We start from the raw sequence: 18,092 nt of genomic DNA, 5'->3' as shown, positions 1-18,092 counted from the left end.
CAACAGTAGCCCAAACTGGCCTCTGTATTTGACTACTGAGCTGCTCTCTATATACATAAAAATATGTTGACGTTCGGTGTCATCGGACTAAAAATTGATTTTTCTAATCTAAATAGTGATCTTTGTTTATGATTTTCAGGGAAATACTACTTTTTATTTTACGCTTGTTTTATCATAATTGAAATCATAAAGAATGTAACAACATCACTGTTAGAAGTCAAGTCAACTCCATGTTGAATTCCCACAAAACTTATTACTTTAGTCTTTCAGACGTCCATATACATTCCAGCATTTTCTGACTCAAAACATAAATCTATCCGACCACAAATTCTGTTGAAACGAAAGGAATTTTATAGTTTCTAGGGCAAATGATAGCTTTACATAGAAAATGTCTGAATCCAAAGGAAAGTGTCAGATCATCTACAATATTAGTATGTCACTATTTTAACTATATGATGTATGTAACTACTTTAAATATATGATGTCGGTTAAATGAAGTTACCTCATATCTTATGTAACGGTATGATATGGAGTAAGTTATGTAATCAAATTAGATAAGTATACCATTCAGCATGTAACTAACTGTAAAATGTTGTTTAATCAGACCCGCTTCTACATTACTGAACAGGAAAATATTGGACGTCTGTTAAAAGTAGTTATTATTAGCATGTATACTATATCGTACAGTTACATTATGACGTCGGATAACTGTTACAGTAGTTAAATCAAATCAGCATAAACACTATACAGCATTGTAATGCCCCGGTCACATATTCACGGATAATGCCACGGAAGAGCTACGGTCTAATCGTTCACGGATTACTACGGAAATGTGAAATTCCGTAGTCCACTACGGTTCCAGTACGGACACACAACGGTATGAGTACGGAGTCCGACGGATCTACCATAAAAATCCCCGGAGAGATACGGATTGTTACGGACCGACACGGTTTGATACGGAGCGACACGAATCAGGACGGACGTACTACGGTTACACTACGGTCTGCTACGGTATAAGCACGGGTTAGTACGAATAAGTACGGGCTGATACGGAGAAGAACGAATTGATACGGAGAAGAACGAATTACCACGGATCTATACGGACCTAATACATCCGTCCACAACCTCTTGCATGCTCATTTTCAAAATGCCTCACAAGAAAAGAACACCTAAAAAACGAATTGCAGAGTTCAATGATTTTGGCGTCCGACCCCCGAGACACATCTGGTCCGATTAAAGTGAATTTCTTGAAGGACGCTGGGTCCTTAAAAAGTTCGGAATTGAGAGCCTCATACTAAACATGAAGCGGTCTTCGTAAAAGCCCATCCCTAGTCCACCATCACCTCTGTCTTCTCTTAACTGATTAGATATGAAAAATGTTGATCAATACTGCTTCTCTTTTAATTTTAAAGTTTGCTGTTCATTTTACAATTACATTAATTGTCGTGACTGTTTATGTTTTAAAAATATGTAAAAAGCTTGTTAATTAATCTTATCATCAACTCTCAAGGGCCAGCGTCCGAGGCTTATGAGACACTTCGTTTTATGTACATATTTACTCCAATTTCACGATCCAATGCTTGTAAAATATGTAACATTAAATGTTATTCTATTACTTATGAATTCTAGTACGATATTAATATATTTGACCTCTATGCATGTCATCAAGCAGCTCGACCACTGCCTCCGCATTCTGAGCCATTTCAATATAAAGTTGCAGCCAGTAAATGGCAATTATTATTTATTAAATGTTCTCGCAAAAATGTCTGTTTTTTAACAAGAAGGTAGTATTTATACCCTTGAAAAAGTACACGATACTTAATTCATCCGTACTAAACAGTAGTGGACCGTACAATTCCGTACCGTTTCGTGTTGCAACACAATAAACCGAAAAGGACCGTGCTAATCCCTGTCTCTTCGTAGTACAACGTATAACGATCGTGGCTTTCCGTGACAATGCCGTATTTATCCGTATTAAAACCGTAGTTTATACGTAGGGTAACCGTACAAATACGTAGTTCTCCGTACCAATCCGTGGAAATCCTTGACAAGTTAGTGGACTACGAATCAGTACGGACTAGTACGGTTTTCGTACGGACTAGTACGTATCAGTACGGTTTAATACGGACTAGCAGGGATACGCTACGGTTGATTTTTCCGTAGCAAATTTTTGTGCATGTTCAAAAATTGTCAAGGATCGCTACGGATATACAAGGACTACTACGAATGATTACGGTTACAATACGGAGAGCTACTGACCAGTACGGGTAGCTACGGACGATGCCGGAATTAATCCGTGCCTCTCTGTGGGCGTATTCCGTGAATATGTGACCGGGGTATTACTATATGATGTTGGTTAACTGTAGTTTAATCAGATAAGCATCTACACTATTTAGGTATAAAGACCTTCACGTAAGTGTATCACATCTAAAAATTGTACAACGTCACGTATATGCCACGTATTCACAAAATAAATTTCACGCAGTGTTTTAACATTGTTACTTGCAATTTTACAATGCAGGAAATAAATAAAGAATATTTGCTCTATTTTTTTCTTTGGAATATTCCTCATTTATTTAATTAACAAAATGATAAGAAACGAAATAGACTGATATTTTAATTTACTGTTTTTACGGTGGCTTCACACGAACCGGATAATGAATGTTTATGAATATAATGACAAATCAATTAAGCACGCAATGTGCGCCATAACATCGAGGTTAAAATATGAAATTGCACGCTGTGGCCGCTTGATAAAATCTAGGTAGATAAAACGCTTGATGTTGGTCTGGTAAACGCTTGCGTTTAGCTACATAAAGCACGTACTTATTTCAATTCTTTTTCTTAAAAACAAAATAAAACGTTTTTTTACTAGGTTCACTACGAAGTAGAATTTCAAGGTGGATAAAACGCTCTTTGGCACATAAAACGTTTCCTACTGGATAAAAAAGCTTTTTCCGTGTAGGATGTAAATAAAAGTTAGATAAAATTCTCTTAGGTAGATAAACAGCTTGTTTCATGTTTTATAAAACGCTCTTAGATCTAAAGTACGATAAAACGCTTTTTGGTAAATAAAACGTTTTTTTTTGCTTCGTGTTAGATAAAACACCGTTTGCTAGATTTTTGTTTCATGTTTGATAAAACGCTGTTTGGTAAATAAAACGTTTTTGCTTCATGTTAGATAAAACACAGTTTGGTATATAAAACATTTGTTTTGTGTTGAATAAAATGCTCTTTGATAGATAAAACGTTGTTTTTCACGAACTGGATAAAACGGTGTAAGCTAGATAAAACGCTTTAGGGTATATAAAACGATTTCTAGGTAAATAAAGCGATTGCTTGCAATGGGCAAAATCATTCTGGTAAGCTTCTGGAAAGATAAAACGCTTTAAAATATATTCTGCTACACTGTTTCTAAAAGTCTTTTGTCGTCTGATGCGGGGATCTTTCATTGCATGAAGCATCATGGGAAATGATGCTACGTTTAGCAAAAGCGTCGCCAAGGGACGCTGGGATGGTAGTTACATATGCATCACTGGCATGATAGCGGCATTAATTAAATTGCATTAATGCATGTAATCTAGTAAATTAAATTGGATGCAGTCCACAGAGGAAATCACTCTTTGTTCATGCGCACAAAAATGCTTTCTGGTATATGTATTATATAGTATTTGAAGACTGCAATCTGTCTAGTGATGTAGATCTTCTTCGACCAATGATTACGATGTAAATAAAGTTCAAAATAGAAGATATTAACATCCCATAAAATGTAGAAATTGAACAAGAAAAAGTGATCGATATCCGAGTTTTGCAATTTTTCAGTTTCAATTTAAAATCACAAGGTTATGTATATTTCATGTTATGTTGTTTTCATCAAAGTGTATGTATATACGAATAACAAAATATAAATTAAAGGAATATTTTAACACGGTGGCATACATACATGTATACATAAACAGTTACCATCAGGCATATAGGTCCCGGTCTATACTTTTTTTGCAAATATTTTGTCTAATACCTAATAGTTGCACAATCATATTACTAGATACGCCAAAACGAAACTTTTACGAACCTGGGAACAATAATTTTAAGGGGTGAGTTCTAAACGCCGTAAAAAGTAGGCCTACACATAAATCTAGACCCAGCCGAACGGTTCCTGAATATTTGAGTATTGTAGTTCAACAACAAAATACATGTAAAAACTCATTATCTTTATTAGAACAAAATAAAACATTTTAGGTTTCCCATTCTACAAAGTAGTCAGCACGTGTCATTGTTGTAAGGTACATAATTATACAGTACAACCCGTGCCGAACAACACACTTTAGATGACATATATTTTGATTGTTGCTGAAAGGCGTCGCTCTACAGAGGTTAACTATTGTAATGTCTTACTTTGTGTGAAAAATTCAAAACAGTCGTTGTAAAGAGGTAGTTTCCATATAGAGTGTCGCTCTGACAAGGTTACACTGTACTTTAACTTAAGATACCAATAGAGAATACCTTATAATACAATTAATGTTGCTTGGTTGTACAGACACGTATCTCTATCATTTTGATTTTTTTTCTAGTTTATTTTTAGATATGAACCTAGTTACCCTAGTGACAGAAGACAGTGCCTTCTTAACAGACAAAAAATACAACCTTCTACATTTAGAAAATAACATATATGAACATTTTTCTCTAAAACATGTCTTTTATCACAGACTATCGATCTCCCTCGCGTGTTCTAAAACAGTAATGTCTATTTTCCTCATGTACAAAGGTGTTGAGCAGTGTTAATGAAGAGACTGGTTCCCCTCGTGGGAAATACGTATTTTGTTCTACCAACGATTGTATACCAGTCATACAATTGTTACAATCAAACTATATATTGTTTTGATGTTGATTTGAAAACAATACTAGTGATTTAATATGATCTGATTTTCAGAATGACGAACCTTAAATAATGTGTAAAGATCAAATAATGTCAGTTATTACCATGATATCTAAATCTTTTGCCTTCTTTCGATATTTTTCGTATGTTACTATTTTAAGGAACAGATGTCACGTGCGGGGGGGGGGGGGTTCTCACGTGCACTGCGACGTCATTATTTCATAAAATACAAGTATACCTATACTCCAATCTGTTTAAAAGCAATGGCGAAAGACAATATAGAATTTGATGCGTGGAAAAAATGAAACGTCAAACAAAATGTAAAATGAAACAGAACTGTTACTCATAACTATTTCAAGCAATTGTTTGAATAAGAAAACTAACTAAGCATAGACCACACACCAAGCTCCCTGTAACTCTCATCAAACAAATTTACCTAATTCTTTTTGCAAGATCAGTTTCACGCTGTTTTCATGATGTAAAATAAAATGCAAAATTAACAAAAGAAATATCAAGGCATGTGAAGTTTAACTATTAAAACCCACCCAATTGTTAAGGAGATATTGTTTAAATATTCAAGCACATTTATATAGGACCATCCAGGGATCTTTCTAATATATATGTTGTTAAGTCACTATTGACGAACGGGTTTAGGTGTTGGATATGGTGTTTAAGCAAAATATTAACGAAGGAAGACAACGACGATGGACGCTGGGCACAGGGCTGTCACAATAGTTCAACGTTACCACGTTTTCCTTGTGAGCTAAACCAAGAAGCTTTCAATTGTGGGGAAAAAAAACAACAAAAAACAAAAATAAAAAACAAACAAACAAACAAAGCAAAACAAAAACTAGTATGCAATTTTCTTATTAAGCCTATGGTTAATACGCAATTTTGGTATACATATTTTAACTAGCTCGCTCATCTTTCTTTAATTTGTCAGTAATTGGGGGGATCAGTGTGTATTGTTTCCACACGTACAAAGGCCTTATTCAGTAAGACCAGTTGAACATCTTTTCTTGTCAATTCCTGACACACGATCTATAAATAAGACAGTAATAACATTTGTATGGTAATAAGAAGTAAATTGCTGAGAGAGTAGCTATTCTAAAATCTTTTCATCATCTATGACGAAGAAGAAGAAAAACGCATTTTGTATAAACAACTACGTTTCCATGTTACTAAATAATACTGAACAGACTTACACACACTGTCACAATGTTTAAACTTTCTTAATGTATTACTGTAATAAAATGTTATAAAAGAATTAGAAAAAAAAATGAACATCCGGTACTATAAGTCTATAATACTGCACGTTTGTAACGTCGATTATCATTGGATAATCGTGACGTTTATATAGTTTTTTTTTTATAATACAGCACGTTTGAAACGTCGCTTTTCATTGGATAATCGTGACGTTTATATAGTCTTATAAACACAGCTGCTGTCAATTTATGATGAAATCTTACTTTTCTTTTAATAAATAGAAGTTTGCTGTATTATAAATTCGTTAAAAACATTCCTGACAGGTTATATGACCGTATATATAAGGTTGTTTTAAATTTAACCCTCGTCTAGCAGCTCGGATTATATTTACAAACAACCGTTACATAGGGCCATATAACCTGTCAAAATCTTTATAACTAATAATAAGCCCCTTAATTTAATGAGAAAAATGATGATATGAGTTATGGATTAGTGGCATCTTCTTTCTTGCATTAACTCCTATAAAAACACGATTTAAATAAAGTCCGAGGGCTTACGCAGATGTAAATGCACGAAAAATAAAGCGCATTAGCGCAATTCTTGCATGAAAGTATACGTCTGATTCGGTTATTTTGCACAACGGCATTACATGATAATAAGTATGATAATAATTATATATTTAAGCAAATTATACAAAATTCAATAACTGTTAATAATAATTTAAGAATACTGTTATAATTATAAATGACTGCACCTATGTAAAGTGTATGCATCTTTATTCTAATTTGGTTGTTCTTTACACCGCCTCAAAATTATGCGCATCTTTCATCTTTCTAGCACATTTTTTGTACAAATAATATAACTTAAAAAGAAAATTGAATAAGAAACACAACCGCTAGTTTGTTTTTTCGTACACTTTAACAAAGACCTAAAATGCATCAGCGAGAATAAATAATAACAAATGCCTTAATATCTTCAAGCGAATCCCAATGAAAACACTTTGAGGAAATAATTCTCAAAGTATCAAATTCAAGTTTCTCTATTGATTTCGGCGCACGAAAACAATAAATATTACACTTGCAAATGCCAGTAAAATAATCAACAAATTCAAAGCATAGTTTCGCAATAATCATGCTCCTTTCGTATTTTATAGGTATTACTGGAGTGGCTACAAGTAAGCCATTTTAAAATAACTTATTCTTAATTATCTAGTTGCTGAAACGCTGAAATGAGCCGCGACATGACAAAACCAACATAATGGGTTTGAGACAAGCATGAATCCAGACCAGCCTGCGCATCCGCGCAGTCTGTATGATCAGGATCCATGCTGTTCGCTATCAGTTTCTCTACTTGCGATAGGGTTTGTAAGCGAACAGTATGGATCCTGATCAGACTGCGCGGATGCGCAGGCTGGTCTGGATCCATGCTGGTCGCAAACGCATTACGTTGGTTTTGTCATGGCGCGGCTCAAATGTATTTTATTTTATGGAATCTCTTTCAGTCTTAATGTACTACATTTCATTAGTTTTTTTTCTTTTAAAGCTGCATGTCCCCAGATGAGCAAAAACATATTTCAAGAAGTTTAAATTTGAGAAAAATATTCTATGATATTGAGAAAAGTAAAAAGATTCACAAATTAAATAATAATTACGATTGATAGCTGATTTTGCTAGATTTATCACCACATGACTAACGCATGAGGGGTTATTTTTGAATATTCTTATTATAAATATATATATATTTTTTTCAAAATTAGCATGAATCTTGTAATATGCTGCTTTAATATCTATCTTAATTTTCACTTCAGGCCAGACATGTAACTTATGGCATAATGAGTCTGCTGTTTGAAATTATAAAAGTAAACTATGTTTACCAATATTAATCAAGAGGGCAATGGTGGCCCTGTATCGGTCACCTCAGATAAGATGCTAGACTTCAATGCACAAATATGTAAAAAGGTCACATTAAATAGATGTGCTATTTTTGACCCAAACTGCACAATTTATTCATCATTTTCTAAACATTTTCTAATTTCTGATAAGAAATTCTGCATGCCAAATATCTATATTCTTCACACAAAAACACTTAATTCTGTTTTATTTTAAGTCTATATAAACAGAGTGACTTACCGGTCAAGGTGACCTCAGGGACATGATTTATAAACCTCGTGTCCACAAAGCAATGCTTCATGCTAAAAATAGTATTCCTATGTAAATTGACCCCAGGGCAGCCGATTTTTACCCAAGGGACATGATTTATACAACTTTTGTACAGGACATAAGGTAATGCTACATACCAAATATTTATGCTCTGGACACCATAATTTCGAAGAAACATATTTAGGATTGGGTCATTTTTACCCTAAGAACATGATATATATGTAAGTTTTTCAAAGTTGTGGTAGCCAATGCTACATGCCAAACATCTTTAGAAGTTCTTAAAATTGTAGTTTTCACCAGAAGATTTTAATTTTTATTCCTATATAAAATTAAGTGACCAAAAATAGGACAAATATTGATACCAGAAAAACATCTTTTTAATTTATAGAGGTCGATAAGGTGATACTACATATCACATATCTAAGCTCAGGTCATTGCAATTTAAGAGGAGAAATTTTTTTACACAGGTCAACTATGATAGTTAAAAAGAATTCTAGTTGATACAAGTACAAAATTTCTTATCCGTCCTTTTCATATGTAATGTCTTTTAAAAATTGTTTAAAAAAAATGTAACTTATGTTAGCTAAAGTCAATGATATTATAAAATGTTCACGAGCAATAGGGAAGTTGTGTAGGAGGCAACAACGCAGAACAAAGTGCCTTGAATCATTTTGCTTATATAAAATGAAGGAAGAGCAAACAATCGTCTCGAATATATGAAATCTTATATGTGACAACATTACTACACACATCAAAACATCTTGGTTATTCATCTTATATGGTAATTGCTTTTAGATTTTGGCAATAACTTGGCAAAGAATAGACTGACTCCGGAATTACAAATTTTTTTTGTCTAATACCGGGTGTACAAACAATATTTGATAGTTTCAACTTTGACGTTTACAGATATTAGTGATACTGGATGACAAATTGGTTGTCATAGGTACTGCACCGTGGAGCTTTAACGGTAACTTTGTTTGTACCGCGGGAAAAGTTTGGATCCCACCCAACCCCACCCCACCCCAAAACCATATTTGCCGAGTTCCGAATCATTTATACCATACCAGAAAAGGTGGCATTTACTCGTATGGCAGAATAAGTTCATTACTGCAAATCAACAGGATATGTGATTTCCAAAGTCTACATATAAATAAAAGGAGAGAGGCGGTTTATTTCCTTTTTGTGACACGTGTAACCATGGAGACGAGGTGTATGTTATTTATAGAAGGAAATGATATATAAAACATTTTTTCTAAGAATTAGACAGTGGACACAAGTACTTCATTATACTAACAAACATCTTCCTCTTGTTTCAAAAATCAAGATCGTCTAGAGAGAAAAACAACACGTAAACTTGTGTAATAACAATAAAAGACTGAAATATTAAAGAAAAACTACATAAGGAAATAAGGAGGATTTTAAAGTTCGTCCGAAAGTACGCTTCTACAGTGCTATAGATAAGGGAATTATGGACATATAATAATGTGCCTTTGTTTAAGAATTGCTTAATGTTTAAAGTAGAAACGATTTTCTTTTAAGACTGTTTGGGTTAGAAATAAATTTATTCCCTAACATCCTGATTTTCTTAAATGGACTTGTCCATCTTCCATTTTGGAACTTTCCATTACCAATGTTAAGGGATATCAATGAAAATTTAAAGTTGACCAGCCAACGGTATAGAGTGTGGCCAAAATGCACGTACATGTTAATCACTTATGGTTCTTCCGCTTTAGACTGTACCTAATTCATTAACAGATAGAAGAATTTGCCGCATTTTCTAAGCTTTCGAATACAAGAAGAAATGAAAGAGACGATTCATCTCTTTTGATCGCAGTAAGTTCAGCAAGGTCATAAAATGCAGATTTATATCATAAAATATTCTGTTTTTATTCAATTCATTCCCCTGTGTGTGTCTCGTTTAATTTCCTATTCCTTACTTCATCAGATGAAATTTTATTATTCAGCTCCCAGACACATTCCTTTTGGACGTACTTTGATTTACGAAATATAAGATTATCACATGAATTCAATAGCTGCATTTGAAGAATACATCATTTGCACGTGCTACATTTAATATTAAATGAAAGTATAATACCTGGACGTTGTGCAATTAAAATGAATAATTACGACAGTAACTTAACTTGATGTATTTAACATTAAATAGAAAATATATAATCTGTACGCGTTGCACGTGCTGTAATTAAGATAAATACATAATACATTAAGTCCACGTGCTGTATTTAACAATATATAGATAATACAATGACTGCACGTGTTATATATGATTTTTAATAGATAATATGATAGCTGCACTTGATGTATTTAACATTAAATATATAATGCAGTGACTGCACCTGATATTTATGATATTCAATAGATAATGCAATGATTGCACGTGCTATATTTATCAATAAATAGATACTACAATGACTGCACGTGCTACCCATGATATTTAATAGATAATGTAATCATTACACGTGCTGTGTTTAAAATACATGAATAATATAATACCTATATCTAACAATTAATAGATACTGTTTGTTCTGTATTTAATAATAAATAACAATAAATAGATAATACAATAAATGCACGTGCTGAAAATTACAATTAACACATAATTCAATAGGATAGATTTAACAATTAAAGATTCTGTATTTTTTGTGGTTTTAAATCATAAATACGATGCTAAAATTAAGATTTATCAATATCGTAGGTTCCAAAAAGCATTAGTTATAAAGATATTACCGAATTTAACATTTCATGAAAATAAAGGGAGGTAATAAAAATTTATTTTCTATAAAGTTTAAGTCAAATTTTACAATAAGAAATGAATGCACATATTTTAATGATTACATTTAATATGCACAAATATCTGCAATACATATTTTACATATTCTTTAATGTTTGAAAACTATTTTTTTGGCATAATTATGTACATATATATATTTTCACTTATTGTGGTTTACCACTTTAATCAAAAGATACAGGATCTATAATAGATAGTAAATAACAACGCGCTGTGTTTTTATAAATTTAAAAATTAACGACTGCACGTGCTGCGTCAGATAAAATTATATGTTTATTATATTACTACGCTTATTGATTATTTCCAACTGGGACACCATTGTAACACACTAGTTGCATTACATATAAATTAATGTACATGTATAATTTGTATTTCTTCTTGAAAATCCAAATTTATCAAAAAAATATCAAAATCGCACAAATGCGTTACTTACGGTTTTCTTTCGTAAGAAGCAAATGTTTCCGTAACGGCGGGAAAAGACGATAAAGGATCATTCGAAACATCCAGATTCTCGTGCAACGTGCATGTAATTTCAAAACGTTTAAAACAGTACACCACTAATATGTGAAGTAATTACTTATAATAGGTCACATAAAATCCAAATAAATCCATGTTGTTTACATAGCTTCAAATTTCCTTGAACTTTTTTTCTAATTAAAATATCTTTTAAAACATACGCAAAATATACATCACAGCTCTGAACAATGTTCAAGGTAAATTCAGTTAAAACAAAAACGTATTCAATGCATCCAGGAAGCAGGAAACATAAAATTATAACTCAGTTGCGCCATGTAAGAAGATGAATTCCGAAGCGAACCAGAGCAATATGCTGTAGCAATTAGCTTCTTTTTTTTATAATTAATTCCTCCTCAGTCATATATGCATAAACAAACATCCATAGATTTATTTATACTCAATAGACACCTGTTAAAGCCAACAGCCGTATGCAGCTGGAGGTAACTTTACATGAATGATTAATCATTTGGAAATCAATAACAATGCCGTGTGCTTTTCCAGAATGTACACTAACTCCCATGTAATATAATTAACCTATATGATCTTAAGCAATAAGATAACTATCATCCGTACATCCGTGCTATCTGCATATAAAAACAGCCACTTCGTACCTATAAAAGCTTTTTAAAGAATCAGAGTCAAGTTCTCGAAACTCTTATACTTTCCGTTTTTTTTTTATATTCTTTTCGCATCTTATACCACAGCGAGATATGTGGAATTCAAATGTTGGAAATATTACATGTTCAATATTTAACGATGTTTTGTAGACATCATCTCCTGTTAATCGATCGTTTAGTTACGCTGGTCTGACTGTCGTTTTGCTAATTCGATAAACAAGCAACCAGATAGCAGAAGATCTATATTGAAAATGGCAAATAGATAAACACAAAAATTCCGGCTTCGGCACGTTAACCAAATCTATATTGTTGCAACTAACAGAAATCTGTGACTAGACAATGAGCTGTCACGAGAAAGCAAAAAAAGAGAAAGAAACCAATTTTCTCATTGATAAATACATATATAACGCTCACAAAGCTTCGGAGATACTATATTTTCTTTTATTTTCAGATTCATGTATGAAAAAAATCGTTTTTTTTTAAAGAAAAAAACAAAAAAATGTTATCCAGAAATGATAATATTACATGTATTTTCTATTTTCTTATCTTTTCGGAGTAATGGATGAAAAAATAAAATCGTTTTTTTAAGAAAAAATATAGAAAAAATGTGTACCAGAAAGAATAATTTTATACAAAACATTTCACTAATCACTGACTTCTCTTTTTCGCTGATGCATAAGCATACATTTTTACTTTAATCTTTTCTTTAAAGAACAGATATTTATAGATTACTGTAATTGTTTCAAAGGATTTTCATGTTTTAAGTACAGTACTGTATGGACATGTGAAGAATATCCAAAATATGTTAAACTTTGTAGGTTTGTATTTTAAGACTTCACCCGATGACGTCATTGATTTTGACGTTCATTACGACTACTCATTGTCATCAATTTTAAAGTCACATAAAAATGACAAAACTATATACATATATGAATGCTTTAACAAGTTCATCGGAATTCTGGAACATATATTTCTCTGCTAATGTATATATGAGCCATGTCACGACAAAACCAACATAATGGGTTTGCGACCAGCATGTAACCAGACAAGCCTGCGCATCCGCGCAGTCTGATCAGGATCCATGCTGTTCGCTATCAATTTCTCTACTTGATATACGGTTTGTTAGCGAACAGCATGGATCCTGATCAGACTGCGCGGATGCGCAGGCTGGTCTGGATCCATGCTGGTCGCAAACCCATTATGTTGGTTTTGTCATGACGCGGCTCAATTATGTGTTCTAATCAATACCATCGGTTCTCGTGCAATCAGCAACTTTTTGAGATTCATATGACTGACTGATGACGTGAATGGGAATATTTGCATATTATCAATACTGTTATTAACATATGAACAACTAAATCAAGGTGGTCAATTGAAAAAAAAATCCCATGGGGAATATTGCCAGGTCAAGATTTAGGCCATTGTGCCAAGCCTGTACATGAATAGAAATAAACGAATTACAGATAATTGCAATCGGTCAGTCGGTCAACTTGAGAATCAAATATTCAAAGGAATAATTATATGTTTTATTTCTTTTGTAATATACTGTATTGTTTAAGTGTTTTTTAATGATGCCCCGGTATTATCCCGGAATTGCTCGTACGACATGTGCATTGAACAAAAGCTCCGACTAGACACTTAAGGTTTGTGACTGGTGATGATTAACAATTTATATACATGTGGACATGGAAAAGAAACTAAAAACTCATTAAATAGTGTGAAATTTATATTTGTATTCTCTTTGTTCTATATTAACCTCTAAGCAACCCTCTTAGCAAAAATGTTTCAAATTCAATGTTTTGTGTGTCGATTTTCCATCAGAACGCCAGTACCAAAATAGTCGACATATAATAATAATATTTTCTTATATTTTAGTAAATGGAATGCGACAGATCAATATAATAAATATCATTATATTATAAAGTAAGAAACATAGAACGTTTAAAGGCACATAAAGCTTCAGGTTATTTTTTTCCATTTTGTTGGAAAGGCAAACGTGTGTTTTATATTATTGCAATACTGTATTAAGAACATGGGAAAAAGCTTTTCACTTGAAGAAAATAGCGCTAAATATGGAATACTTTGTCTAAAAGGTAGCAAAACGTAATCAAAATAAAATATTAACTTCCATACAAACTACTACATTACTCTAACATCACTTATGACATTACCTAAAACGCAGAAAATGCAAACGTTGGCTAAGCTATATTGCCAAATGAGAAACGTTTTGGAAGTTGTAATAGGACACCAAAAATATTACATCTGGGAAATAAAATTAATTGCATTTTCAGGTTTAATGGGTCTTAAAGTATTATTACAACTTTTATTCAACTAGCAAAACTTTCATGCATTGGCAATTTTCCTGATACGATATCTGAAAACAATAAACAGCAGAGAATAGTTCGCTTCTTGATTTAAAAGATAAAAAAATGTTCAAAACTAGGGATATTCAAAATGCATTTCAGGGTTGTTTATATTAGATTAAATATAAGCACCTTTAATATAACTGTAATGCATAGAAAAGAAAAAGTGCTTTAAATGAATTACTTTTACTAAATGTTGCACTTAAATTTCACTAGTTGTCAGTAAGACGTGTAGATAATATGTGTTTGAAACACAACTTCACTTGTATCCCGCTTGATGTATAGATAATATGTGTTTTAAACACTTCATTCAGTAGTAGCTAGTTAGACGTATAGATAATAATTATTATGATGTTTGAAACACTATGTGCAATGAATTGTTGCCAGACGTGTAGATAGTAAGTGTTTGAAACACTACACTCACTAGTTGCCAGCTAGACGTGTAGGTAATATGAACACTACATCCACTAGTTGCCAGCTAGACGTGTAGATAATATGTGTTTGAAACACAACATCCACTAGTTGCCAGCTAGACGTGTCGATAATATGTGTTTGAAACACTACATTCACTAGTTGCCAGCTAGACGTGTAGATAATATGTGTTTGAAACACTACATCCACTAGTTGCCAGCTAGACGTGTAGATAATATGTGTTTGAAACACTGCATCCACTAGTTGCCAGCTAGACGTGTAGATAATATGTGTTTGAAACACTACATGCACTAGTTGCCAGCTAGACGTGTAGATAATATGTGTTTGAAACACTACATTCACTAGTTGCCAGCTAGACGTGTGGATAATATGTGTTTGAAACACTACATTCACTAGTTGCCAGCTAGATGTGTGGATAATATGTGTTTGAAACACTACATCCAGCAGCAACCAGGTAGTCGTGTAGATTATATGTGTTTGAAACACTACATTCACTAGTTGCCAGCTAGACGTGTGGATAATATGTGTTTGAAACACTACATTCACTAGTTGCCAGCTAGATGTGTGGATAATATGTGTTTGAAACACTTCATCCACTAGTTGCCAGCTAGACGTGTAGATAATATGTGTTTGAAACACTACATTCATTAGATGCTAGCTACACGTGTAGATATGTGTTTGAAACACTACATTCACTAGTTGCCAGCTAGATGTGTGGATAATATGTGTTTGAAACACTTCATCCACTAGTTGCCAGCTAGACGTGTAGATAATATGTGTTTGAAACACTACATTCATTAGTTGCTTGCTACACGTGTAGATATGTGTTTGAAACACTACATTCACTAGTTGCCAGCTAGATGTGTGGATAATATGTGTTTGAAACACTACATCCAGCAGCAACCAGGTAGTCGTGTAGATTATATGTGTTTGAAACACTACATTCACTAGTTGCCAGCTAGACGTGTAGATAATATGTGTTTGAAACACTTCAATGAACTGTTGCCAGCTAGACGTGTAGGTAATATGTGTTTGAAACACTACATACACTAGTTGCCAGCTAGACGTGTAGATATCATGTGTTTGAAACACGCCATTTACTAGTTGCCATTTATGTGTGGATAATATGTGTTTGAAACACTACATTCACTAGTTGCCAGCTAGACGTGTTAAAACACTACATTCACTAGTTGCCAATTAGAAGTGTAGATAATTTGTGTTTGAAACACTACATTCACTAGTTGCCAGCTATACGTGTAGATAATTTGTGTTTGAAACACTACATGCACTAGTTGCCAGCTAGAAGTTTATATAATTTGTGTTTGAAACACTGCATTCACTGACAGATAGCTAGACATGCAGATGATACATTTCTAAAAAAGTTTAAGTCTCATCTTGCCAGCTAGACAACTTGATTATATATTTGAATGTACTATACTGCATTAATTTACTACTAGATAGACATGTAATTAATGTGGTATGAAATATCTTTTAATTAGCTAAACATGCTCAGTAATTGTTGTGAACCCATTAATTCACTAGTTGTAAGTTAAAATGTTTGTGGTATATTGATTTAACTAACTACTATAACATTTTATAGGCTAACATTTTTATTTTGCAACATATTTCAGAAGCAAATACATTTTCCTTCTTAAGAAAGAGCATACTTTGAGCTTTATAACTTTAAAATGAGCCGCGTCACGACAAAACCAACGTAATGCGTTTGCGACCAGCATGGATCCAGACCAGCCTGCGCATCTGCGCAGTCTGATCAGGATCCATGCTGTTCGCTATCAGTTTCTCTACTTGTAATAGGGTTTGTAAGCGATTAGCATGGATCCTGATCAAACTGCGCGGATGCGCAGGCTGGTCTGGATCCCTGCTGGTCGCAAACACACTATGTTGGTTTAGTCGTGACACGGCTCAAATAATGATTTAAGAGCATGTCAGAGTCTTATCACCTGAGGAAAGTGGCACCGAACGTAAAATTATTCCTTACGAAAGTAGCAAAATATAAACAAAGTAGTATTTTGACTTCCATACAAAATACTAAATCACTATGACTACACACATCTCCAAAATGCAACAGAAGCAAAAGATAATTCAGGAAATTGTCCATTGAGTAACTCTTTGGAAACTATAGCAAGACAATAAAAATACAATTCTTTTGAGAAATATATATAAAAGCATTTCTGGGACCTAACGGGACATATAAATAAATAAGGCACTTTAAACTTTTTTTTAGACAATACCATATCAAGGCTTCCGAAATTCCGAAATTTGGAAGTCAGAGACTGCAAATTGTCTGGCATTGGAAGTCGCATTATATTGATAAAGAAGGAAATGCATTACATTTTGGAAGTCACAAGCCAAAATCAAGGAGTAAATGACTCCCAAACTTCCATTTACGGAAGCCCTGCCATATTAATGGCAACACCAAGACCTTTTGACGTCATAGATTTGCTGACGTTGGGCAGTCCCACCACATGAGACTGGTTAGGGCGTCAATTCTTTAACATACATTTTCAAATGCCGATGTTCTGTCCCTACTGAGACCAATGATAGTGTATATAAATTCAACAAAGTTCACGTACAACACAAAAGCAGTCCAAAATAATTTATATACCCAATGCTATTCTTCTGGAAAATAGACTGATGTATATTAAAATTATCGTTAAGGTTTATTTGTTTATAGCACGAAATAAGCTGTTACTGATACCATATCTTTTTGTTTAATTTAGCAAGGCTGTTTAAATAAACAATATATCAAACGACTGTAACATGACGTAAGGAAACTTTAAAACAATAAAAGAAACATATGCCTCAAGAAAAAACACAACAACAAACAAGAGGGCCATGATGGCCCTGAGGTCGCTCACCTGTATATAGGCCCCCCCACCCCCGGGCCAATTTTTACCCAAGGGCTTTTATTTGTTTATTTGAACAGACTTGGTAGACACCCATAAGAAGATGTTTCATGCTAAACATCTAAGTTCTAGCTCATTGGGTTTTTTAAAAGAAGATTTTTTAAGGTTTTTACTATACACATATAGTTAAAGACACCCCTGGGGCAGGGCCAGTTTTGACCCCCGGGCTTTTATTTGAACAAACTTTGTA

The 18,092-nt window shown here is 33.3% G+C and overlaps 1 protein-coding gene across 9 annotated transcripts in view; it reads right to left on the bottom strand.

The window, feature by feature from the left end:
• The window catches only part of LOC132723775 (Kv channel-interacting protein 4-like), a 253,491-nt gene that overhangs the window by 47,164 nt on the left and 188,235 nt on the right, over positions 1-18,092 (bottom strand). The window contains exon 1 of one of the 9 annotated variants that reach the window (XM_060708555.1): positions 11,481-12,247. The exons of the other annotated variants lie outside the window; for them this stretch is intronic. Coding sequence (XP_060564538.1) covers positions 11,481-11,550 — 70 coding nt within the window. The 5' untranslated portion in view covers positions 11,551-12,247. Of the gene's footprint in view, positions 1-11,480; positions 12,248-18,092 lie in introns of those variants that run through there. 9 annotated transcript variants of the gene reach the window in all.

The sequence above is a fragment of the Ruditapes philippinarum genome, unplaced genomic scaffold (genome assembly GCF_026571515.1).
Source record: "Ruditapes philippinarum isolate M1 unplaced genomic scaffold, ASM2657151v2 ctg2441_1_1_1_1, whole genome shotgun sequence".
NCBI lineage: Eukaryota > Metazoa > Mollusca > Bivalvia > Venerida > Veneridae > Ruditapes > Ruditapes philippinarum.
Note: the sequence above shows the minus strand (reverse complement) of the source record. Positions and strands in the feature narration are given on the sequence as shown.